The sequence below is a fragment of the Halichoerus grypus genome, chromosome 3 (genome assembly GCF_964656455.1).
Source record: "Halichoerus grypus chromosome 3, mHalGry1.hap1.1, whole genome shotgun sequence".
NCBI lineage: Eukaryota > Metazoa > Chordata > Mammalia > Carnivora > Phocidae > Halichoerus > Halichoerus grypus.
In genome coordinates this window covers 11,853,343-11,875,138 of record NC_135714.1, presented here as the reverse complement: position 1 = coordinate 11,875,138, position 21,796 = coordinate 11,853,343, and the positions used below count along the sequence as shown (strand labels likewise).

The 21,796-nt window shown below is 43.2% G+C and overlaps 1 protein-coding gene and 1 pseudogene across 1 annotated transcript in view; one reads left to right on the top strand and one right to left on the bottom strand.

Moving 5' to 3' along the window:
* The first annotated feature begins 5,923 nt into the window (after nucleotides 1–5,923).
* LOC118524558 (hypoxanthine-guanine phosphoribosyltransferase pseudogene) lies at nucleotides 5,924–7,987 on the top strand (annotated as a pseudogene).
* Nucleotides 7,988–18,985: 10,998 nt separating this feature from the next.
* Nucleotides 18,986–21,796, bottom strand: part of CD38 (CD38 molecule) — a 39,526-nt gene continuing 36,715 nt past the window's right edge. Inside the window, exon 8 of the mRNA XM_036096544.2 lies at nucleotides 18,986–19,484. Within this exon, the coding sequence (XP_035952437.2) occupies nucleotides 19,433–19,484 (52 nt within the window). The 3' untranslated portion in view covers nucleotides 18,986–19,432. The remainder of the gene's footprint in view (nucleotides 19,485–21,796) is intronic.

The following is a 21,796-nucleotide window of genomic DNA, read 5'->3' as shown; positions in this document are numbered from 1 at the left end:
ATGGAGGCATATTAGGCTGTGAGTGTTTCGTAGGTGAAAAAGCTGAAGCCCAGAGAATGTGTGACCGGCCCAAAGCCACAGCCAGCAAATAGCAAAGGACGCCTGTGGCCGCTGCCTCCACTCTCCTCCCGCACCCCTGCAACTTGGTGCCGCCCAGCGCCACTCCCCCCCGCTGAGTGTCTGCGCAGCCCATCCTCCTGATCTCTGGGCAGGTCTTGGCACGGCCCCTCTGCTTCTCCTCGTGGAAGTATCTCCACATTGATTGGCACAGCACTGTACACTGCCATCCGCTCCTCCTCCCTGCCTGTCCCTCTCCTGCCCTCCTCCCTCCCACTTCCTGGGACTCGGCGGTCCCGCTCCGGTCTCTGATGACCTCATGGATGCTTGCTTCTGTAAAGCTCCTCGCCCAGCTCTGGTCCTGAGTGGGCCTCTCCAGATGCATGTTTTTCATCTCGTCCACACCCATCACACCCAAAGCCAGTCTCTTCCTTCTCTCCTCCCAGGGGTAGCTCTCTTCACTCTGCCACCCCTGTGCCCATGGCCGGCTGGTAACCCCTTCTGCCCGCACTGTCTCGGCTTGGATCTCATGGTGGCACCTTTGTGGGTCCCCTCCCCGCCCTGCTGGTGTCCTTGCCAGTTGACAGCACAATCCACACGACCTTGCAGAATGCTCGACGGAAAACATTCCCTTGATCATTGATTGAGTCAGTGGTGATTGACGGAGAACTGCCGTGCCAGGCACTGTACTAGCCTTTGGAGATTACGTGACTTGTCTGTATTAAATTATCCATGATTCTCTTCCTGAACGTTAAGTGAAAGAAAACACGAGTGAAAGACAATGCCAGCTCACCAGCTGGAGGGACCTTAAAGGCCGTCTACCTCGTCTACTGATAAGGAAGCTGGAACCTATTCACCGTTTCACCTGAGAATACCTATTGAGTGCTCCCCTCCAGGCCAAGTACTCCCTAGGCACTGGGGAATAGAGTCAACAAGACAGACAGCCCCTGCCCTCAGGGACCTTGCACACTATTCATTATGTATCGTACTTATGGTAAGTTTATTAATTCATTCAACAAACACTTACTGAGCACCTATGATGTGCTAGCCCTTTCTGAGGAATACAGCAATGAATAAAACTGACAGAAGTCCGTGCCCTCTTAGAGCTTACGTTCTAGTGAAGGAAGACAGAAAAGAAATAAGTATATAGGTAAATACTCCATCACATGGTGCTGAGTGTAATGGGAGGCAGCCCGGGCCGTGTACAGCCTCCCTCCACCCTACACGAGCCCTGGAACTTTGGTCAAGCTACATACCTTTTCTGTACCTCGCTTCCCTCAACTATAAAATGCAAATTAATAAGGCCCACATCACAGGGAATGTTGTGAGAAGTAAGCAAGGTATTTTGGAAGTGCTTAGGATAGTCTCCAGCACATAGGAAGCACCAGGACTTTTTACCTAAGTGTGCAGAGAAGGGGCAGAGGCTTTGAGAGGCCTGGACGAGTACAGTGTATAGAGGGTGGTCGAGGAAGACTGCACAGAGAGACATTTCAGCCAAGACGGGAGGAGGGAAGAGAACTTGCCGAGCCAACACCTAGCGAGTGTTCCAGGCAGAGGGAGGAGCCAGCACAGGACCCCAGCAGCAAGAAGGACAGTGTGGCGGGAGCAGGTGAACCAAGGAGAGCGAGGAGACGATGAAGGCAGACAGGCATGGAATGGGGGAGCCGGAAAACCCCGAGGGGCTTAGAGTCCATTTTGGCTTTTGCTCTAGTGCACCAAGGAGCCTTTGGAGAGCATTCACCTGGGGAGGGACATGATCTGTTTTGTGTTTCAGGAACACCATTCTGGCTGCTCTGGGGAGAGACTAACTGCAAGGAGACAGAATCAGGACACTAGTCAAAGAGGATTTTGCAAGAACCCAAGGAAATTAGGGGCTGGATCAGGATGATGAGATGTGGTCAGGTTCCAGATCTATTTTGGAGATCGAGCTAATGGAATGTTCTGTAGGCTTGGATGTGGGTTTGAGAGAAGAGTCAGGGAGATGTAATAAAGGAGAAGTACTGGGCACTGTGAAAGCACAAAGAGTTCTGGGAGAGGACTAGAGAAAGCAGACAGTGAGGGAGACCCCGGGGCAGGAATTAGTAAGGAAGAGCCTTGAAATGTGGAGTCTGAGATGACCATTCCATTTAAACATCAGCCCCCTCAAGTCAGAGTTATTGTTCTAATGCTTAATCCCTTGAATTCCCAGAGCATATGGAACAAGAGCCAGAGCAAGTATGTGGATGCCCTATGGTCCATACACAGCTCACCTGTTAGGTCCACTGCGAGCACATAGGGAAATGGGCTATTACACAAACATGATTGTCTGTCTCCCCCTGCTGGCCATTCTTGTATTTCAGTTTACTTGCTGGCTGTTTGCTGGGTATTCTTTTTTTTTTTTTTTTTCGAGTTAAATTGCATAAAAATGATCTTTTTTTTTTAACTTATGTTATGGTAATGACCATACATTACATCATTAGTTTTTGATGTAGTGTTCCATGATTCATTGTTTGCGTATAACACCCAGTGCTCCATTCAGTACGTGCCCTCTTTAATACCCATCACCAGGCTAACTCATCCCCCCCACCCCCTCCCCTCTAGAACCCTCAATTTGTTTCTCAGAGTCCATAGTCTCTCATGGTTCATCTCCCCCTCCGATATCCCTACCTTCATTTTTCCCTTCCTGCTATCTTCTTCTTCTTCTTTTTTTTTTTTAACATATAATGTATTATTTGTTTCAGAGGTACAGGTCTGTGATTCATCAGTCTTACACAATTCACAGTGCTCACCATAGCACACACCCTCCCCAATGTCCATCACCCAGCCACCCCATCCCTCCCACCCCTCACCACTCTAGCAACCCTCAGTTTGTTTCCTGAGATTAAGAATTCCTCGTATCAGTGAGGTCATATGATACATGTCTTTCTCTGATTGACTTATTTCGCTCAGCATTATACCCTCCAGTTCCATCCACGTTGTTGCAAATGGCAAGATTTCATTCCTTTTGATGGCTGCATAATATTCCATTGTGTGTATATACCACATCTTCTTTATCCATTCATCTGTCGATGGACATCTTGGCTCTTTCCACAGTTTGGCTATTGTGGACATTGCTGCTATAAACATCACAGTGCACGTACCCCTTCGGATCCCTACATTTGTATCTTTGGGGTAAATACCCAGTAGTGCAATTGCTGGGTCGTATGGTTGTTTGCTGGGTATTCTTATACTATACTTACCTTGAATATTTGCCATAGCTTTCCTTTACATATTTTTTATAAGGGCATTTTAGAGTTGGGTTTATAAAAATTCTATTTTTGCCTTAAATTTCAAGACGATAATTGAACAATCTTACTGTCATCATCACTATCATCGCCACCACCACCACACCAATAATCCACATTCATCCCATGCTTTTCCCGACATTTTCTCCTGCATTATCTCATTGGATCTCATATCCTCTCTGTGAGGTAGGTAGGATGTTATTCCCATTTTATACAAGAAAAAAGTGAGGCTCAGAAAGGTGGGACTTTCTGCTCTGTGACTGAGGTAGAATGTTTTGCCATGAATCCAATCTTCTTGTCACTGGAAAATGTGCCCCATATGACTTGAAACCTTAGATAACATGAAAACCATAGACAGACACCACCATAACACTTCTTAAGATTTTATGTAATGTTTTCCTGATCTCCCTAATGATAGGGACTATTTACTGCCTTCTAAAGCCACACCAGGCACGGCACTAACTGTAGGAAGTACACAAAGCCATTTCATACCCTCCACATCCCTATGAAGTAGCTGTCGTTACTAACCCCATTTTATACATGCATTCTGAAGAGCAGACAGGAATTGACTTGCCCATGGTGCCTGGGCTGTTCACTGAATGCCAGAGCTGGGATTCGAACCTAGTTCCAGAATCTTCACCCTTTTCTCCCCCTCACCCCCACCCCAACCTTCTCTCCCTGTCTGGACATCTGAGCCTACAACCACCTTGTCCTATATAGAGCATGACTCGGGGCATTTCCCTCTCTTTCCCCCTGTCGGGAAGTGTTGCGCCTTCTCCCTCCATATAGTCTTCAACTCAGAGAACTTCAAATGTTAATTAAACATGACCATGGGGTCCCTGGGTGGCTCAGTCCATTACGCGTCTGACTCTTGATCTCAGCTCAGGTCTTGATCTCAGGGTTGTGAGCTCAAGCCCCGCATGGGCATGGAGTCTGCTTAATAAATAAACAAACAAATAAATAAATAACTTTGGGTTGACTCGTAGGACAATTTAGTTCTGGTGCCTACACTGTGTTCTGAGACATATTATAGCAGTCAGGCAAGCAGGTATGTGGGTAAGTACGGTCCTCCCTTTACAGGTAAAGAATTCAAAGCTCATATAATTTCTGGCTGGGAAATCTCCCTTGATGAAGCATCAGAAGACTCACGTTTAAGATCTAAACTTTGTTAATGATCTGTGTGACCTCGGACAGGTCTTTCTACCTCTCTGGGCTTCTAGTATCTCATCCACAAAACAGGAATATTCATTCTAGTCACAGAGCACTTCCAAGGACCAAATGCACATAAAAGCTACTGGCAACTAGAAAGTGCTACGTGGTTGACCTTTTCCATGCCCATTTATTGAGACCTTCCTTAAGGCCTCAAGTATGATTAAGCATTGGGCTTTGGAGTCTGACTTTCTGGGTTCACATCCAGGCTGCACCAGTTCATGTTGGTGTCCTTGGGCACTTTATTTCATATTTTTTTAAAAGATTTATTTATTTATTTTAGGGGGAGGGGCAGAGGAAGAGGGAGAGGGAGAATCTCAAGCAGACTCTCCACTGAGCGAGGAGCCCCACAGGGGGCTCGATCTCATGACGCTGAGATCATGACCTGAGCCGAAATCAAGAGTCGGACGCTTTCCCAACTGAGCCACCCAAGCACCCCTTTATTTAATCTTTCTAAGCTTTGATCCTTCCTTGTTTCCTTTTTAGAAGGAATCATAATAGCAGCCACTGTGCAGGATCGTGGCGAAGATGAAGGGAGATTATAAGACTATTGAGGAGTCAGCACTGGGCTGTTCTTGCTGTTGTGGTTATTATCCTCTGGTTTGGTTATTCCTCAAGGTCCTGTGTTGGACAGTATGAAAAGACACAATCCCTGGAGAGGTGGCTGGAAAGGGAGGGAGAAGGGAAGGAAGATGATCGCTGAGAAGGCACTCTGTGTCATTCCTTTACCACTTGCTCTTAACGGCATTATTCATCAGGATATTTGGATAGGAAATCTTAGATTGACGGCTAAGTTTTCAAAGTGAACATTTCCATTGGCCATTAAGGAGATTTCTAGGTCAGCTGGAGAAGTTTTTGGGGGGGAGTGTGCTGTCAGCAAGAGTCTGGCTCAGAGAGCTGCCAGATATGGGAGAATCACCTTTGAGTGGGGGAGCCTATGCTGCAGATAGGTGCCTGGATTTGATCTGCATCACACCGACACCGATCCTGGAGACAGAGCGGGACCAAGGGAAAAATTATTCCGGTGAGCTCTAAGCCTGGTACCAATTTCTGGCTTCAATGTTCATCTCTCCTGAATCTGTATGCTACCTGTTACATATATACATGTATAGTTTTTTATTTTTTATTTATTTATTTTTTTTAACAGGCTACATTAAGTTTTGTTCTGTTTTCTTTTTCTTTTTATGTGGAGATGATGGACTTCAATCAACCACTGAGCTTTTATGGACTTGGATAAAAGTGGGAAGCAGTAGGATATTGGAATTATTGGAATAACGTATTTTCTCTACTATAAATGGCCATTAATTGTTAAATGGATCATCAATAAATAACAACTTTTCAGAAAAGACACCAAATTTAAAATACTCTGAACTTTTGAAATGTGAAAAAGTGAAATGAATGAGCTTCTTGGATTTGAAGAAACAGGTAAGAGCTTGTCTTTGTTTGGCATTTTTAACTTTCCAGAATATTCTTTTTTTTTTTTAAGATTTTATTTATTTATTTGAGACAGAGAGAGATAGAGAAAGCACAAGCGGGGAGGAGGATCAGAGGGAGAGGGAGAGGCAGACTCCCTGCTGAGCAGGGAGCCCAACATGGGGCTCAGTCCCAGGACCCTGAGATCATGAACTGAGTTGAAGGCAGACGCTTACCCGACTGAACCACCCAGGCATCCCTCCAGAATATTCTTATATCGAACTTCCATCCACTTGGGTCACACACTCAGCCAACACTCATCCTCTTCTTTTCTGGGTTTTCATCCACTGGTCTTTGCTGAAAAATAGCCGTTAGTCTTCAGCAAAGAAAAAAAAAATTAAAAACAAAGTACACAGAAAACCTAACCACCTGCCCTTCAAATCAACCCCAATATTTGCAGTAGATCCAGTAACCAGCTTCCGGGACGATGCCTGTAATGACTCAGAAAATGGAAAAGCCCAGATCCCTTTCCTTAGTTTAAAACTCAGCCTTGCTTCTCCTGACTTTCTTGAAAATCAGGTGATACCCATGTTATAACTCAAGAACTCAAAATGGTTTTCTACAAATGCATTAAACATCAAGTGTTTCTTATAAATCCCCTGATGTGACAATGAATACATTAAAAACTCAAAGATCTACTACAGTCCCATAACCAAACACAAGACACATTTATCACCAAAATCAGATGTCAGGCTTAGGTAGGGTAATATCTCAAACTACCACAGCTCAGAATTTTCTTTTAGGAAAAAGGGAAGAAGAGTCCTTGGGTTACAAATAGCTGAGTCACAAACACCTTATATATACAAGTCAGCCAGGGCTGTATTGGTAGAGAGGACCCCATCTCACTGCACGGCAGACCATCACACTGAGTCCCTGGGAGCCGGCAGTGCTTAGATACCAGAATCCAAGGATGAGGCACTGTTTTCACCCAGCATCTTCACAACAGGCCTGAAAGAGAGCTGCCACTCCCTCTATTATACCCATGAAGAAACATTCCATGAGCAAATGAAGCAGCATGCTCAAAGTCATACAATTTTAATAACAGAGTTGGTACTCTGACTCCAAGTTAGGATGACCAGTTGTCCCGTTTGCCTGGGACTGAGGGGATTCCAGAGATGAGGGACTGTCAATGTTAACATTGGGACAGTCCTGGGCAAACCAAGACAAACTGGTCAGCCTGCATACAAGTCCAGTGCTCTTCCTACTAAAAGGGACTGCTGTGAGGTGGCCTGGTCCTCCAACCTGTGTTAACAATATGAGAATTTCAAATGGCTAGTTAAAAAACAATCCTGTGCGCTCCCCCTCCTCAGCTAGTTCCATTATGGTGGCCCACAGCCCTGAATCACAGCTGGTGATGCTGAACCAGGTTATGACCTAGATTTAGTTTGTATATCTAATCATTACCCCAAGGATTTTGAAAAGGTGCTTATTCCTAAAGGACTAATCATGGACAGAACAAAATGGCTTATACTTGAAAATCTGTGAAGATAGGAGGTTATCACATGGCAGCCCAGCTGGGATATTTGCATGCCCCAGGGGGGCTGTAAATTTTCTACTGACTTGCTGGATTATAACAAAGCACTGAACAGAAATAGTAATATATCCAACTCCTGACTGCAGATTTTATGAGACCGAAGAGCTATTGTAATGACCATTCAATTGGGGCCATAAAATAAATTTATGGAGATGATTTTGCAACTTTAACTGGAAAGAATGTCTTGGTTGTTATAGATACAATTGGCATTGGCAAAACAATGCAAATCTTGCTTTCCTTAGTCAAGCAGTATAATCTGAAGATGGTCAGCATTGCAAGTTTACTGGTGAAAGAGCTCCCCAAAACTATTGGATATAGATCGCACTGTGTTGGGTATGAAATTCCAGGCTGATTTGTTGTAGGATGTGTCCTTGACTATAATTAATACATCAAGGATTTAAATCACTCTTGTGTCATTAGCAAAACTGGAAAAGCAAAATATCGAGCCTAAAATGAGAGCTCAAGTTGGGTGGTAGAGTTTGGGAACATCTGGAGTCCCATTGCCATCACCGGTAAAATTGTCAAATGGTCGTGTTCTGTGGCCATCTGTGTAGGAGAGCTTTTTGCATGTACTTTCTGAGGATTTTATCTGTTTTGTGTATTAGAAATACCAGTGGCTGCCATCCTGAACTCACTCTTTGGTCTGAGCAGATAGGCTATCGGTTCCCTTTGGAGGGATTGTTGTTTGACTTATGAATGAAAAACCTTTAACAACAAAACAAAACACTTCTGTAAGAAACATTTAAAGAGAAGATATATCGCTTTATGAATTGCCCTATTAATTTTTTATAGTCATGAATTCATGAAAAGAATGAAAGTAATTGAACATTGTTAATTATTACACCACTTTAAAGAGTAAGAAGCAGTCAGTTTTCTTATCTGACAGTATCTAAGAGGTATTATTATAAACTGAATCATGTTTCCTGGAATTATGTTAGGAGCATTTCAGTGATATTAACTGAATTTTCTCAATGTTCAGACTATTTCCAGTGAAACTTCTTTATGGTTCCTTTAAATATTAATCAGTATATTTCAAAAACCTTTACACATTTTGAAATTTTCAGCACAGAATCCTTAAAGACTGCCTCTTAAATCAAAAACAACAAAAAACCTTTTCTTTTTTAACACCGTCCATTGATAAGCTACACACTGAATGGCAGGGACAGGACTAGGACAGGCAAATGTGACACCTGGGGAATTGCACGGCCCAGAGAGTGACGTCTCCCTAAATTTTGTGTCCTCAGTGACTTTTTAATTCACCCTCTCCTGACTGCCAAGTAGAAATGGATAACACTCTTTACCTGGCCCCAAAGTGTCCAGTTTTTAAGTTTCTGATTAAAAACATCATGTGTATGTCAGTTTGGTAAGATTGCATGAATTTAATGTCTCACTTGGGTTAAATTAACTCAAGAGGAAAACCCCATGTTGATATCTACATTTTCAAACCCTTTGTCATTTATGAAGATGTCCATCTAATTCTACCAACTTCTTTTCTTCCGTACATAATTTATTCAGATAAAATATATTTCTATCAACTACTTTTTTGAAGATTTTATTTATTATTTATTTGACAGAGAGAGCCACAACGAGAGAGGGAACACAAGCAGGGGGAGCGGGAGAGGGAGAAGCAGGCTTCCCACTGAGCAGGGAGCCCGATGCGGGGCTCGATCCCAGGACTCTGCGATCATGACCTGAGCTGAAGACAGACACTTAACGACTGAGCCACCCAGGCGCCCCTCTATCAACTATTTTTTAAACTACATATTGACATTTCTATTCAATTCAAAGATTAGATTCTATTTTAAACCCCAATACATCCCAGCTTATAGAAAAAACACAATTTTGGGGCGCCTGGGTGGCTCAGTCGTTAAGCATCTGCCTTCGGCTCAGGTCATGATCCTAGAGTCCTGGGATCGAGCCCCATGTCGGGCTCCCTGCTCAGCGGGAAGCCTGCTTCTCCTTCTCCCACCCACCCTGCTTGTGTTCCCTCTCTCGCTGTCTCTCTCTGTCAAATAAATAAATAAAATCTTTAAAAAAAACCCACAATTTTATTGATCTCTTCTGATAATTTCAAACACGTGGGTGAAGCCTTTGGAGGACACTTTGAAGAATATGTCCGGGCTCACAGTCACAAGATTGCTCCTAATTTCCAGGGATCAGAACAGTGAAGTGCCAGGAATGTCAGTGCTGAGAGTCTTTCTCCTGAGTCCTCAGACAAGCAAAGTGTACATAGATGGACAATAAGAATGATAACAGGGACGCCTGGGTTGCTCAGTCGTTAAGCGTCTGTCTTTGGCTCAGGTCATGATCCCAGGGTCCTGGGATCGAGCCCCGCATCGGGTTCCCTGCTCAGTGGGGAGCCTGCTTCTCCCTCTGCCTGCCGCTCCCCCCGCTTGTGTTCCCTCTCACATGTTCTCTTTCTCCAATAAATAAATAAAATCTTAAAAAAAATAAAAGAATGAAACCGACATCTGTTATCCAAACACATCTACCTCCAAACATGCACAGCCTCCCACTACATATAGCCTCTTCTACTATGGTTACTTTTTTTAAAAAAGATTTATTTATTTACTTGAGAGAGAGAACACACATGAGCGCAGGGGGAGATGAAGAGGGAGAGAAAGTCCCAAGGAGACTCTGCTGAGTGCAGAGCCCCACGCAGGGTTCGATCTCACAACCCTGAGATCACAACCTGAGCTGAAACCAAGAGTCGGACTCTTAACCAATAGAGCCACCCAGGGACCTTTACTATGCTTACATTTTTAATGGAAATAAAATAAATGAGGCAAAATAGGGGATGGATAAGCAAATTATGGTACAATTACATGGTGGAATATTCTTTGCCGATTAAAAATGACAATGTAAAACTCTATTGACTTAGGGTGATGTTTGTAACATATTAATTGAAAAATTCAGGTCACTGCAGGGTGATGGCATTTCTCTAAACATGTATCTACTTCATTAGATCTCAGATGTCATCAGTTGTAAGATGGGCTATTAATTTACTCATCACTAAGAAGAAACATACTGCCAATTAAACCATGACGTGTTGCTTTCTAAATACATTGTTTCTAGACCTATCCTGATTTCAGAAATTCTAAAATGTGAAAAAAACCTTCTTAGCTGTGCATGTATGATTTATATGAAAAATGTGATTTACATGAAAACTGTGTAATATATACATAGATGTTAAGAGTAGTGACCCCTGGGTGGTAAGATTTATAGATTATTTTACTTTTGTTTTTTATTATCTGTATTGCTTTACATTGAAGAAATGGCAACTTGGCTAATAAAACCATTTTATTTTTTTAAAAGATTTATTTATTTATCTTAGAGAGAGAGCGAGCACGTGCACAAATGGGGTGGGGGGCAGGGAGGGGCAGAGGGAGAGGGAGAGAATCCTCAAGCAGACTCCCCGCTGAGCACAAAGCCCAACATAGGGCTCAATCCCAGGACCCCAAGATCATGACCTGAGCCGAAATCATGGGTTGGACGCTTAACCGACTGAGCCACCTAGGCACCCCTAATAAAACCGTTTTAAAGGAAAACTAACCAATCCACCTCTTTGGGGAAGCTTTCATCCTGTGCTTCCTGACAGCCAGCAATGTGTTTTTTGCTCACGGAGCACATCTGGGTCCTTGACAATCCTAATCATGTCATCCTCAGTTCTCTTGAAAAATGGGTTTCCCAGTCAACACAGAGGGCAACTGTGAAGCAGGGCAGGGTAATCACTTCTAGGCCCAAGCTGCAGCAAAGAGCTTCCCCCCTGAACCCACAGGGAGTAGGCCATAAGCTCCATGAAGCAGCCCTTGTCTGTTTCTATCAATATTCTGTCACTAGCATCTGAGACCAAGAAAACAACTGACTAATAGTGGTGACTAAACGAATAAACAGTAAATCAGTTTTTTTTTATAAAGATTTTATTTATTTATTTATTTGAGAGAGAGAAAGAGAGAAACAACATGAGAGGGGAGAGGGTCAGAGGGAGAAGCAGACTTCCCGCCGAGCCGGAAGCCCGATGTGGGACTCGATCCCAGGACTCCGGGATCATGACCTGAGCCGAAGGCAGTCGCTTAACCAACTGAGCCACCCAGGCACCCAACAGTAAATCAGTTTTTTTAATAGTGAGGCTGAAGTGGCCAGTAAAGCCAAGTCTGGAAGAGGGAACTGGGATGCAGAGGCAAGAATCAAACAGGGTATCATGGAGACGGGAGCAAATACTTTCTGAGTTTCTATGACATGCCCAGGGTTGAGGATAAAGCAAACCAAGTTTTGCATCCTGGGATGAGATTCAGGGTGAACATGGATGGGGATGAGGGAAGGGACTTGCTGTCCTCTGCCTGTGGCTTCCATCTCTAGGTCTAAGGCTGCTACTGGAGTTTCAGTGTTTTTCAGCAAAGGGAAGGGGGGAAATGGAAAATCTGGGGCAAGTGGCTTTGTCTCTAAGACAACCAAGCAATTGCATTAATCATGTCTGTTTACATCCCATTGGTCAGATCCAGACACAGCTGAGAATGCATTCTGTGGTCGGGAAACCACGTTCCTAGTTAATAATGGGGGTTGGAGAATACTATTTAAGAAGAGGAGGAAATAATGGACACTAGGCAACAGTCAGCAATCTCCACCATTCCCATTTGTGGGTTTTTAGGCTTTGTGAGAAGAAAGGGAGACATCCAGGGAGGACAACCTTGATTCCTAGGCTACTGCCTACAACTCAACACCTACCCTCCATGACTCCCAGGAGAAGGGCTGTTTTCTTGCTTATCAAGTGAAAGAATGGAGTCACTGCTCTGCAGCCATAATGTTCTATAAGTCTTTCATGATTCTGTAATAAGTTACTACAGAAACGTCTACTTCGTTTCATCTTTTCATGATGAAAGTATTTGACTTGGTAATGGTCATGGGTGACACTGAAAAAATAACCCATCTTTACCATTACCCTGGTCTGACAACACAGACTCAATGACTCATCCCCATGTTCCAGAAAGCTGACAGCAGAAAGGACACCTAACGCCACCACACAGAGCTTCCTTCTTCACACCAACAAAGCTGTGCCTGGAGAAGCCCCCAACTTCCATGGCCATGAGCCAAAGTCATAAGACTGAGCAACACAGAGTAATCAGACTCAGTGGCTCCCAGAGGGGCTTTTCTCCCTCCAACAGCCAACATGGCTCTTACTATTCTACCCATTCAGGGAAATTCTTGGAAGGCAACTCTGAGGAAACTGGAGTGATTATTGTGTCATTCACAAAGGGAGATTTATTCGGTTCCAAGTGAAGGCTTGGGTTGGCTATCCCATTTCTTCTCAGTCTTACCCTTTTCCAGTGTTCTTTCTGTTTGCTGTTACACAGGAGACCGTGTCTACTTCCAGCACCCTTTTCCTTCTGATTTCATCTACCAAGGAGAGCTGCACACCTTTATTACGACTAGAAAGCAGGGGTTGGGTTGGCAACGCCAAGGGAGGCTGTTGTCCTCCGGGTCGGCTTGAAAAATTAAAGTCACAAATGTCAAATTCTTAGACTTGGGGCAGTGGGGAGGTTGCAGGGGAGGGGAAGGGAGGTTCTGTTGATAATGTTCATCAACATCCAGCTAGGGATGGGACAACCCTGCTGGTTGGCAAGAGGGCCAGCCCTACCCTGTTCTCCATTGCCCCCAGGGTCTCAGCTTCTAAACCAAGTAGGTTTGTCAAGGAATTTCCTCCAGAATAAAAACAGTTCCAACCTTTTTTTTTAATTAAAAAAAAAAAATACCTAACTTTAATAGAGCTCTTACTATGTGTTAAGCACTATTCTGAGAATTGTACATCTATCATCTTGTTCAATGCTCAAAACAACCCAGAGGTAAGCACTATTACTACTTCATTTTATAGGTAGAGAAACTGAGCTCTGTTCTAAGCATTTGTCATGTATCAGGCCCATACGACAGACGGATCTGCAGAGCCATGAACCTGAGTCTAGTGAGACGAGGAGGCAGGCACACTTGACGTGCCATCCGCCATGAGCCATCACCACACACTTTGGTTACAGTGGCCCCCCCTTATCCATGGTTTCAGTCACTCTGGTCAGCCACAGTCCAGGAGCAGGTGATCCTCTTTCTGACCGATTGTCAGCAGGTCGACAGTAGGCTCAGACTAGGTCACAAAGTCTGCATCCTTCACCTCACTCCATCTCATCACACAGGCATTTTGACATCTCGCATCATCACAAGAAGGGTGAGTATAATACAACAAGGTATTCTGAGAGAGAGACCACATTCACATAACTTTCATTACAGTATAGTCATAATTGTTCTATTTTATGCATAGTTATTGTTGTTAATCTCTTACTGAGCTTAATTTATAAACTTTACCATAGGTATGTATAGGAAAAAACATAGTATACGTAGGGCTCGGTATTACCCACAGTTTCAGGCATCCATCGGGGGTCTTGGAACGTATCCCTCACAGAGCCGGCGGGGAGACTACTCCACTTCTATTCCCAGACACAGCAGTGGCTGCATCTGGCAGTGACGAAATGACAGCCAAGTGTCCTCAGGACAAGAACAACTCCTCTATCTGACCGGTCTGTGGAGTAATTTTGGGTGTTGTCCTTGGCTAAGAGGCTTCCAAACTGTTTTCTTGCCCTCCTGGAGAATCTATAAGCTGTTGATATTGTCTAGAAATTTATTTCCAGCCAGAGTTGCATTCCATTGTTGTGGCTGAGATCACTGGCTGATATTAAATGTGAAGTGCCTGATACATCACACATTAGTTTTCTCTTCTCTGCAGGTCTGCATTGTGCATCAAGCCTTTAAATGGTGTTTCACATTTACGGACCTTATTAAGAATCACCCATTGCGCTATGTTATCACATTAAACTCCTGGGAGGTCTCAAGGTAAATTTTCTTCCATAGAGAACAAAGGTGTTTCTCAAAGCTGAGATTCTTGCTGGAAGACAAACAGCACTATTCCTTCCTCAATATCTCAAAGGATAAAAAGGGGTGTATGACGACTTTTGGCTTTTCAACAGACTGTAAGTTCAGACTCTTTTGGGCATCTATTCCCACCTCCCTCACCTATGAGACACACTCAGGGTGATGATACATCTTGTTTCCAGCTGTCCAACTCCCCTGGTCTTGGGATGGGATGCACGAGAGGACTTACTGCCTTTGGCAGTGCATCACTTACTTGATTCTCTCTTCAAGCCAGAAGTGACTGTGGGGTTTTTTTTCCAGCTTTATTGAGTTATGATTGACCAAAAAAATTGTATGTATTTAAGGTATACATGTGATGTTTTGATATACATAAACACTGGGAAACAACTACCACAATTAAGCTAATTAACATATCACCTCACATAATCGTGTGTGTGTGTGAGATGAACACTCGAGATCTACTCTCTTAGCAAATTTGAAGTAAACAATACACTATTATTAACTATAGTCACCATGCTGTACATTAAGTATTCCTCCTATAACTAAAAGTTCAGACACCTGACCAGGTTTGTCTCCTTGTTTCTCCCACCCCCAGCCCCTGGCAACCACCACTCTACTCTCTGTTATTATGAGTCTGACTTTTTAAAATTCCACATATACACGAGATCATCTGGTATCTGCAGAGATAACTGTTTAAAAAAATGATTCCACAAAGTCTTTTATTATTCTTTTATTGTTTGTGTAATTTATTTATGTCTATTATAAGTACATTTTGAACCTGAGATTCACAGAAGCCATGAATTTGCTCCAGTGGGTCACTGTGAGTTAATTGCATGGCTTTCACTACCTTGGGCAGCTTACACTTCGATCAGAAGATGAACGGCACTGTGCATCTATGTGAATCAAGTTCGAGGATAAATGCCCTGCCAGGGACCAGTACAAAGCCTTCTGTGTTTTGTGAGTATGATGTGAAAGCCAGCAAACCACTGGCTCTCGGGGAAGCACACCCAGCTACTGAGTTCCCGATGAATTGTTTAAAAACATATGTGTTAAAAATGACAACTCTTAGTAGTATAAATAAATTAACTGCTTCATTATTTTTTAAAAACTGGGAGAATGCCTGGGTTAACACTGCATTCACATAATGCCTTTCAAAGTTATGGCATACTTTAGGTCTACTTTAACATCTTACTTCATACAGTTTTAATTTGCCATGAGTAACATTTATCCTTGCCTTTTAAAAAACGAACCTTCTGTGTAGTATGGATTCTACCTGAGAAACTCAAGTCACAGTCGTAGGAATTGTTTAAGGAGAAATGAGATGCCAGGAAGTAAATCAGCACTGCTCCTGCTGGGCCCTTTGCATCAGGAAGTGTGCAGACATGAGCTGAGCTTGTTTCCAACAAGAGCTATATATATATATATGCATGTGTTTATGTGTGTGTCTTCTTTCAAGTATTCAACCTAAAATTTCAGAACTGTATTTAAAGAGTGTCTCAAATATTATAAGGTCAAGAACCACTACAGGAAGAAAATAGTGAGCCTTCGGGAGTGAGAAAAGGGGAACTTAGGTCCTAGGTTACATCCTTCGGGTTAAGTATGATGGTGGGTACAAGTTGGGATGGTAAGAGCATATTCTAGAGCAAGCATGAATGGAGTGGGGAGACAGGGAGCAGCAGGTTGATGAGTAAAGTATGAGGCTATGAGCAGTCAGTAATTCAGTGAGGATGTCACATATAAGAAGAGGGATATGAAGGATATATTCATACATGTAGGCCAGAAGGTCCTTAGGACTAGAGATGGCTGCATGGTCATGGTCACGGTCATGCAAAGATACCCAAAGTTGGAAATGCAGAGAGACAGGGGGCAGGGATGGGCATCATGGGAATGAAGATACAGAAATGGCATACAAGGAAAGAGTGCCCCAGTCCCCCGATACTCCCAGAGCTCGCTGGGGTGCTCTGTGCACAGTGTGAAAACCTTGGGATCAGCCTCCTCTTAGTCTCCACCAGCTTTGAACTTGAACACTCAACTGAGTCTTCTCGGGGGAAGCCTCTTGCAAACTGACTGCTACTCTATCTGTTTCATCTGTGGAAGGGGATGTAAAGAACAAAATTTTTCTGACACTTCAAGGGGTATCCTGGGGAAGAAGGAAGATACATTAGAGAGTCCAGAAATCATCAAGAAGGCCCAACAGTAAGGCAGAAAGTCCTGAGAGGAAAACAGCCAGGTCACCCAGGGGGTTAGCAGGGACTTATCACTGAAGACATTCTGCAGATGGAGTTCATTGAACCCTGGGGCAAGCCTGAGCCTTAATCAGAACTGGTCTTGAGCATCCATCTTCATGTCCAGCCCAAACTAAAGCCTGTGAGGATGTACATATGTGTACACTGGGGCCACATAAGAAGAATCTGTGGACTGCCCACAGTGGCTACAGCTGCCATGACTCCTGAAGGAAACTGGACTGCCAGCCAGGGGCCAGCAGAAAGGGGCCAACCTTTGCGGAATGCTTGCTGACCTATGAGGCACCAAACTACACTATTAATTGTTGTCATCTTTTAGTCCCACCACACCTTCAGGGGGGTAAATGATAATCCTTATTTGAGTGGCAAGGGAGCCAAAGTTCAAAGAAGGTAAGTATTTCATTCACGATTACAGAGCAATGCCAAAATATGAACCCAGAAACAGCTGACTCCAAAATTTATGCTGTTTTCAACAAAACTAATGGGTTCCCTGAGAGACCCTCAAATTAGTTTATTCTTCAACAAATCTACTTTTTTTTAAAGATTTTATTTATTTATTTGAGAGAGAGAGTGAGAGAGAGAGAGAGAGCACATGAGAGGGGGGAGGGTCAGAGGGAGAAGCAGACTCCCAGCTGAGCAGGGAGCCCGATGGCGGGACACGATCCTAGGACTCCAGGGTCATGACCTGAGCCGAAGGCAGTCACTTAACCAACTGAGCCACCCAGGCGCCCAACAACAAATCTACACTTAGGAAAAAAAAAAAACCTAGAAAATCTCCAGATGTTTGAAAATTAGGCAACACATTTCTGTCATCGCGCACTGAAATAAAGTTCTCAGACACCAATCTGAGCAGCCGTGCAGGGCTGCTTCTGCAAAGGAGAGCAGCAGCAGCGGAATCTTGCACATAACTTTTATTTTGTTTTTTATCAGAAAAGCAAGGACAGATGCCTCAAATCATGGGAAAGAGTGCAAAGGGATGGCAAATATCTTGAGGCAGGCTTGAACTCTCCCCTACACATAGGCATGCAGGGACTTTAGTCTTGGGATAAGGGAAGAGTGGGATGTTTGGGCTAGCAGTCATCAAGTGCAGAAAGGGGGGACTGAGTGTCACATTCTTTCATAGCTCCTAACTTATGCCCTGCCCTTGGGGATCATGGGATCCTGCTCCTACTGGGCCACTGTGTTCAATAGCTCGAGAACAGGAACGCTGCTGACCTTTAGCTGCTTCCACAATCACTCCTTAGGTCTTACAATATATTTTCTAAGAATAACTCCACACATTTCTAAATAACAATTAAATTAGAAAATATTTTTAACTAAATGATAATAAAAAGAGACATACCAAATTTAAGATCTGCAGCTAAAGCAGCATTCAGAGGAAAATTTATAGTACTAAGTGATATATAGAAAAAGAAAGTGTGCTGAAAAATCAATGATCTAAGCTTCCATCTTAAGAAGCTGAATAAGGAAACCCAAGGAAATTAGAAGGAATTTTTATATCCCTAATAATAAAGAGAAGAGTGAAAACCAATTAAATAGAAAGAGAAAACAAAACTAAAAGTTAGTTCTTTGAAAGAGTAATAAAAGTGATAAATCCCCAAGCAAGACTAATCAAGAAAAAAAGGGAGAACAAATTCCCAGTATCAGGAACAAATATATATATTTTAACTGCCTATTATATATGTAAGACACTGAGCAGGAGGAGAAGGAAGAGGATGAAGAGGGAAAAAAATGTATCTGTTTTTGAAGATACCCAGAAAAACCACAGTTCGGGGGCATCTGGGTGGCTCAGTCGTTAAGCGTCTGCCTTCGGCTCAGGTCATGGTCCCAGGATCCTGGGATTGAGCCCCGCATCGGGCTCCCTGCTCTGTGGGAAGCCTGCTTCTCCCTCTCCCACTCCCCCTGCTTGTGTTCCCTCTCTCACTGTCTCTCTCTCTGTCAAATAAATAAATAAAATCTTTAAAAAGAAAAACCACAGTTCGGATTCTATTATATTCAATTTAATCCAACATGCATTTATTAGAAGAGAACATAAAGCATGTCAGCTGGTATTATAGGCCTAGAAAGAGAGCATATATATTTTGGAGTCAGACAGAGCTGAGTTGAAATCCAGCCTCTACCTTGAACTAAATGTATGACTTCAGGCAAATTACATAACCTCTCTGAACTTCCATTTCTTAACCAACAAATGGGAGTTAACAGTACCAACCTCATACGGCTGTTGGAAGAGTGGGAGGTAAAGCACATGAGTAGCTTATATCCTATAGAATTCGTTTCCCAACATGACCCATAACCACGGCATTTATACTTTATTTGTAGAAAGGGTACAAAAATATATCCTGAGACAAGGTCATTCATGGTCATTTACTTTCTCTTAATTACCTGCACCAGTAAGAGAGGTTTGGTATAGTCATTTTCAACAGAAAGGATGCTACCAACATATAAACAACATAAAAGCACCTATGAAAATTAAAATGAAATAACTTAATATAAAATTTTCATTCTAATATACCATAATTTTTTTCATGAGTTTTAGGAAATCAAAATAAAAACTATGCCAATAACATGTTATTTTAAAAGTTTGGGGGAAAGGCTTCTAACTCTAGCGTTGGCATCATGACAGAAGATCCCCCCCCAAGTCTTCAGCTTCCCAGCAGCGTGTCTCCTGAATCACGCATGCCGATATATACTGCAAGGCTCAAAGATCTGAAACGACCGTGCTGATTGGCTCATATGTAAGATCAGCAAGATGAATCCCCAGGATTTTTCACACACTGAAGAAGCCTGATAGGCCTATGACAAGAAAGAAAAGGAAAAAAAAAAAAAGATCAATCAGCAGTACACTACATCTATGGTTCAATTCCCCAATACAAGTAGCCCCTCCATTAGCAACAAAAGTACGCATGGACCACTCAGCATCCACACAGCTTCCTCTCCTGCAGTGACTACACAGAGAAAGGTCAAGTCCAGGAGTGAACAACTTAAAGTATGGCCCGATTGTGTTTCATTTCACTTGTAAAGCCATAGAAATAAATACTGAGAAGGGATGTTTGATGATAACGTGTGGAAATGAAAACAAATGTGTGGCTCAAACACGTCACAGACACATGCTATGAATGTCGGCTAATGATCAAGACACAACAGAGCAGCAACCTGCGATGAGAGACCTCCATCTTTCCTGTTGATGATTTGCCTTCTTCTCTTCAGAAGCTTCCTGAGAGAGGGCTGAGCCATAGGGTCAGGGGCAGAAGGGAGGGTAGAGACTCTCTGGGGGAAGGCTGGTAGCCATCAGCAGGAAGACCACACGTCCTTTGCACAGAACAAATCCTAGATAAGAATCTAGCCGGTGAGTGGCTCTCTGTTTCATAAAAATGAGGTAAGAAAACAACAGGGTCCAATGGGAGTGGCTGGCTCTGCAGAAGGGTGGATAGTAAAGAATGTGGTTCATTAAATTGTAGCTAAATCTGATTTTGCTAAATGTGGGTCAAGAAAGAGAGAGATCCTTGGAAGCAGCTACCAGCACCCCCGGGCTTCTGGAATGGGCCATCTCAGGCTCACTTCTGGCCAACTACTGTGACCAGCCGGGCACAGCGGTTCTAGGTGTAGAGTCACTCCATCCTCACCAATATGGTAGCCCCGCATGAATACTTTCCAGGGGGAAAGTAATTATTAACAGCAATTATGCCGTTAAGATGATCTCTTTCCACAGATATGTAAATATTTACATCCAGTGTTACAATAAAACGGACACACTTTGGATATGTTGGATAACACATTGATGGATAGAGAGGGAGTGTATTTTGAAGTAACATAGAGGTAGAAGTGCACCCTTTAGGTTTTTAATAAATATGTCCCAGGGGGGCACTAACCAGGAAAAAACATGCTGATATTTTTAAGGTCATCCATAAAAGTACTGTGACTCTCTGTTCATTCCACTGGTTAGAACGTATGTGAAGAAATTCTGTATATATTTCATCGGGAGTGTGAGTGTGTATATGGGGAAAAAGAAAAGGACTTGAAGGATATACAGCCAAATGTTAATAGCATTTGTCTCCGGGTGGGATTTATAAGGGGATAACAGCAGAATCAGTAGAAGGTCTAATCTATATAAATGTATTTACCTTCTATTTGCCTATTACACAATCACACCGCAACAGCTGGACAAAAGTTTGATAAACTGGGAAGTATGTTTGCCATGGAGTGATTTCAACTTCAGTCTACGTCTATATCCCTGACATTCACTTCAGGCTCCTGTGGGGACAAGCAGCTTTCTTGCAAAGCCACAGAACTTTTAAGATACAACAAGGGTCCCCGAGGAGCTGGTAATTTAAAGAATCATGCTGAATATATTACAACCTTGTGGTTGGAGAAAAGGTCTAAGTGATTTCAAATATGATCCCCAAATTTAAGGTCCCATGAGCTGATGCTCAGAATGACAGGTGCTGGCTTACAAATCACTTCCTTCAACATGGGCCACTGTACAAGTCCAGATGGAAGGTACGTTTTTACATTCTTCCCAGGTGGAGAAAGTGAGCTCACCTGGAGCCTGCAGTCAGCATGAATGAGGCTGACTGATGGCCATTAATGAAAGAAAGGGGAATGATTAAAATGAGAAAAAAAGGGGATGTTGAGGATAAGACCCATGTACATTCCCCAATCTTCTCCTAGGTGTTTAGTGTTCTATTTTCCCAACACGAAGTATCTTTGAATAACTGAGACTGGTCAGATGTCTGCAATGCTTCTTTTATGGTTGTTGTCGCTCCTTTGTTCGGCTTGTTTTCCCATCTAACTGCGGTAGAAAGCTTGTGTTATTTTCTGGCAGTTTCCAGAGAGGAGCCAGCTGACTGAGGGGGAATTCAGGTCATTTTGAGACAAAAGCCCTCAGTGAATGTTCCTGGAATCTGTCCTTCTGCCTTTCTGACAGGGTTGGTGGGAGAAGGTGGTGACAGAAGGAGACAGGAAAAGGATTCTTGAATTCCAGGCTCTGTGTTCTTTGAGAAAATTTTTCTGTCCGCATCCTTATTCTAAGCCATCACTTATGGGCAAATCTCCAAAGATGCTTCTAGCAAGGAGTCCCTGACACAACTACTTAAAAATGAGTGAGG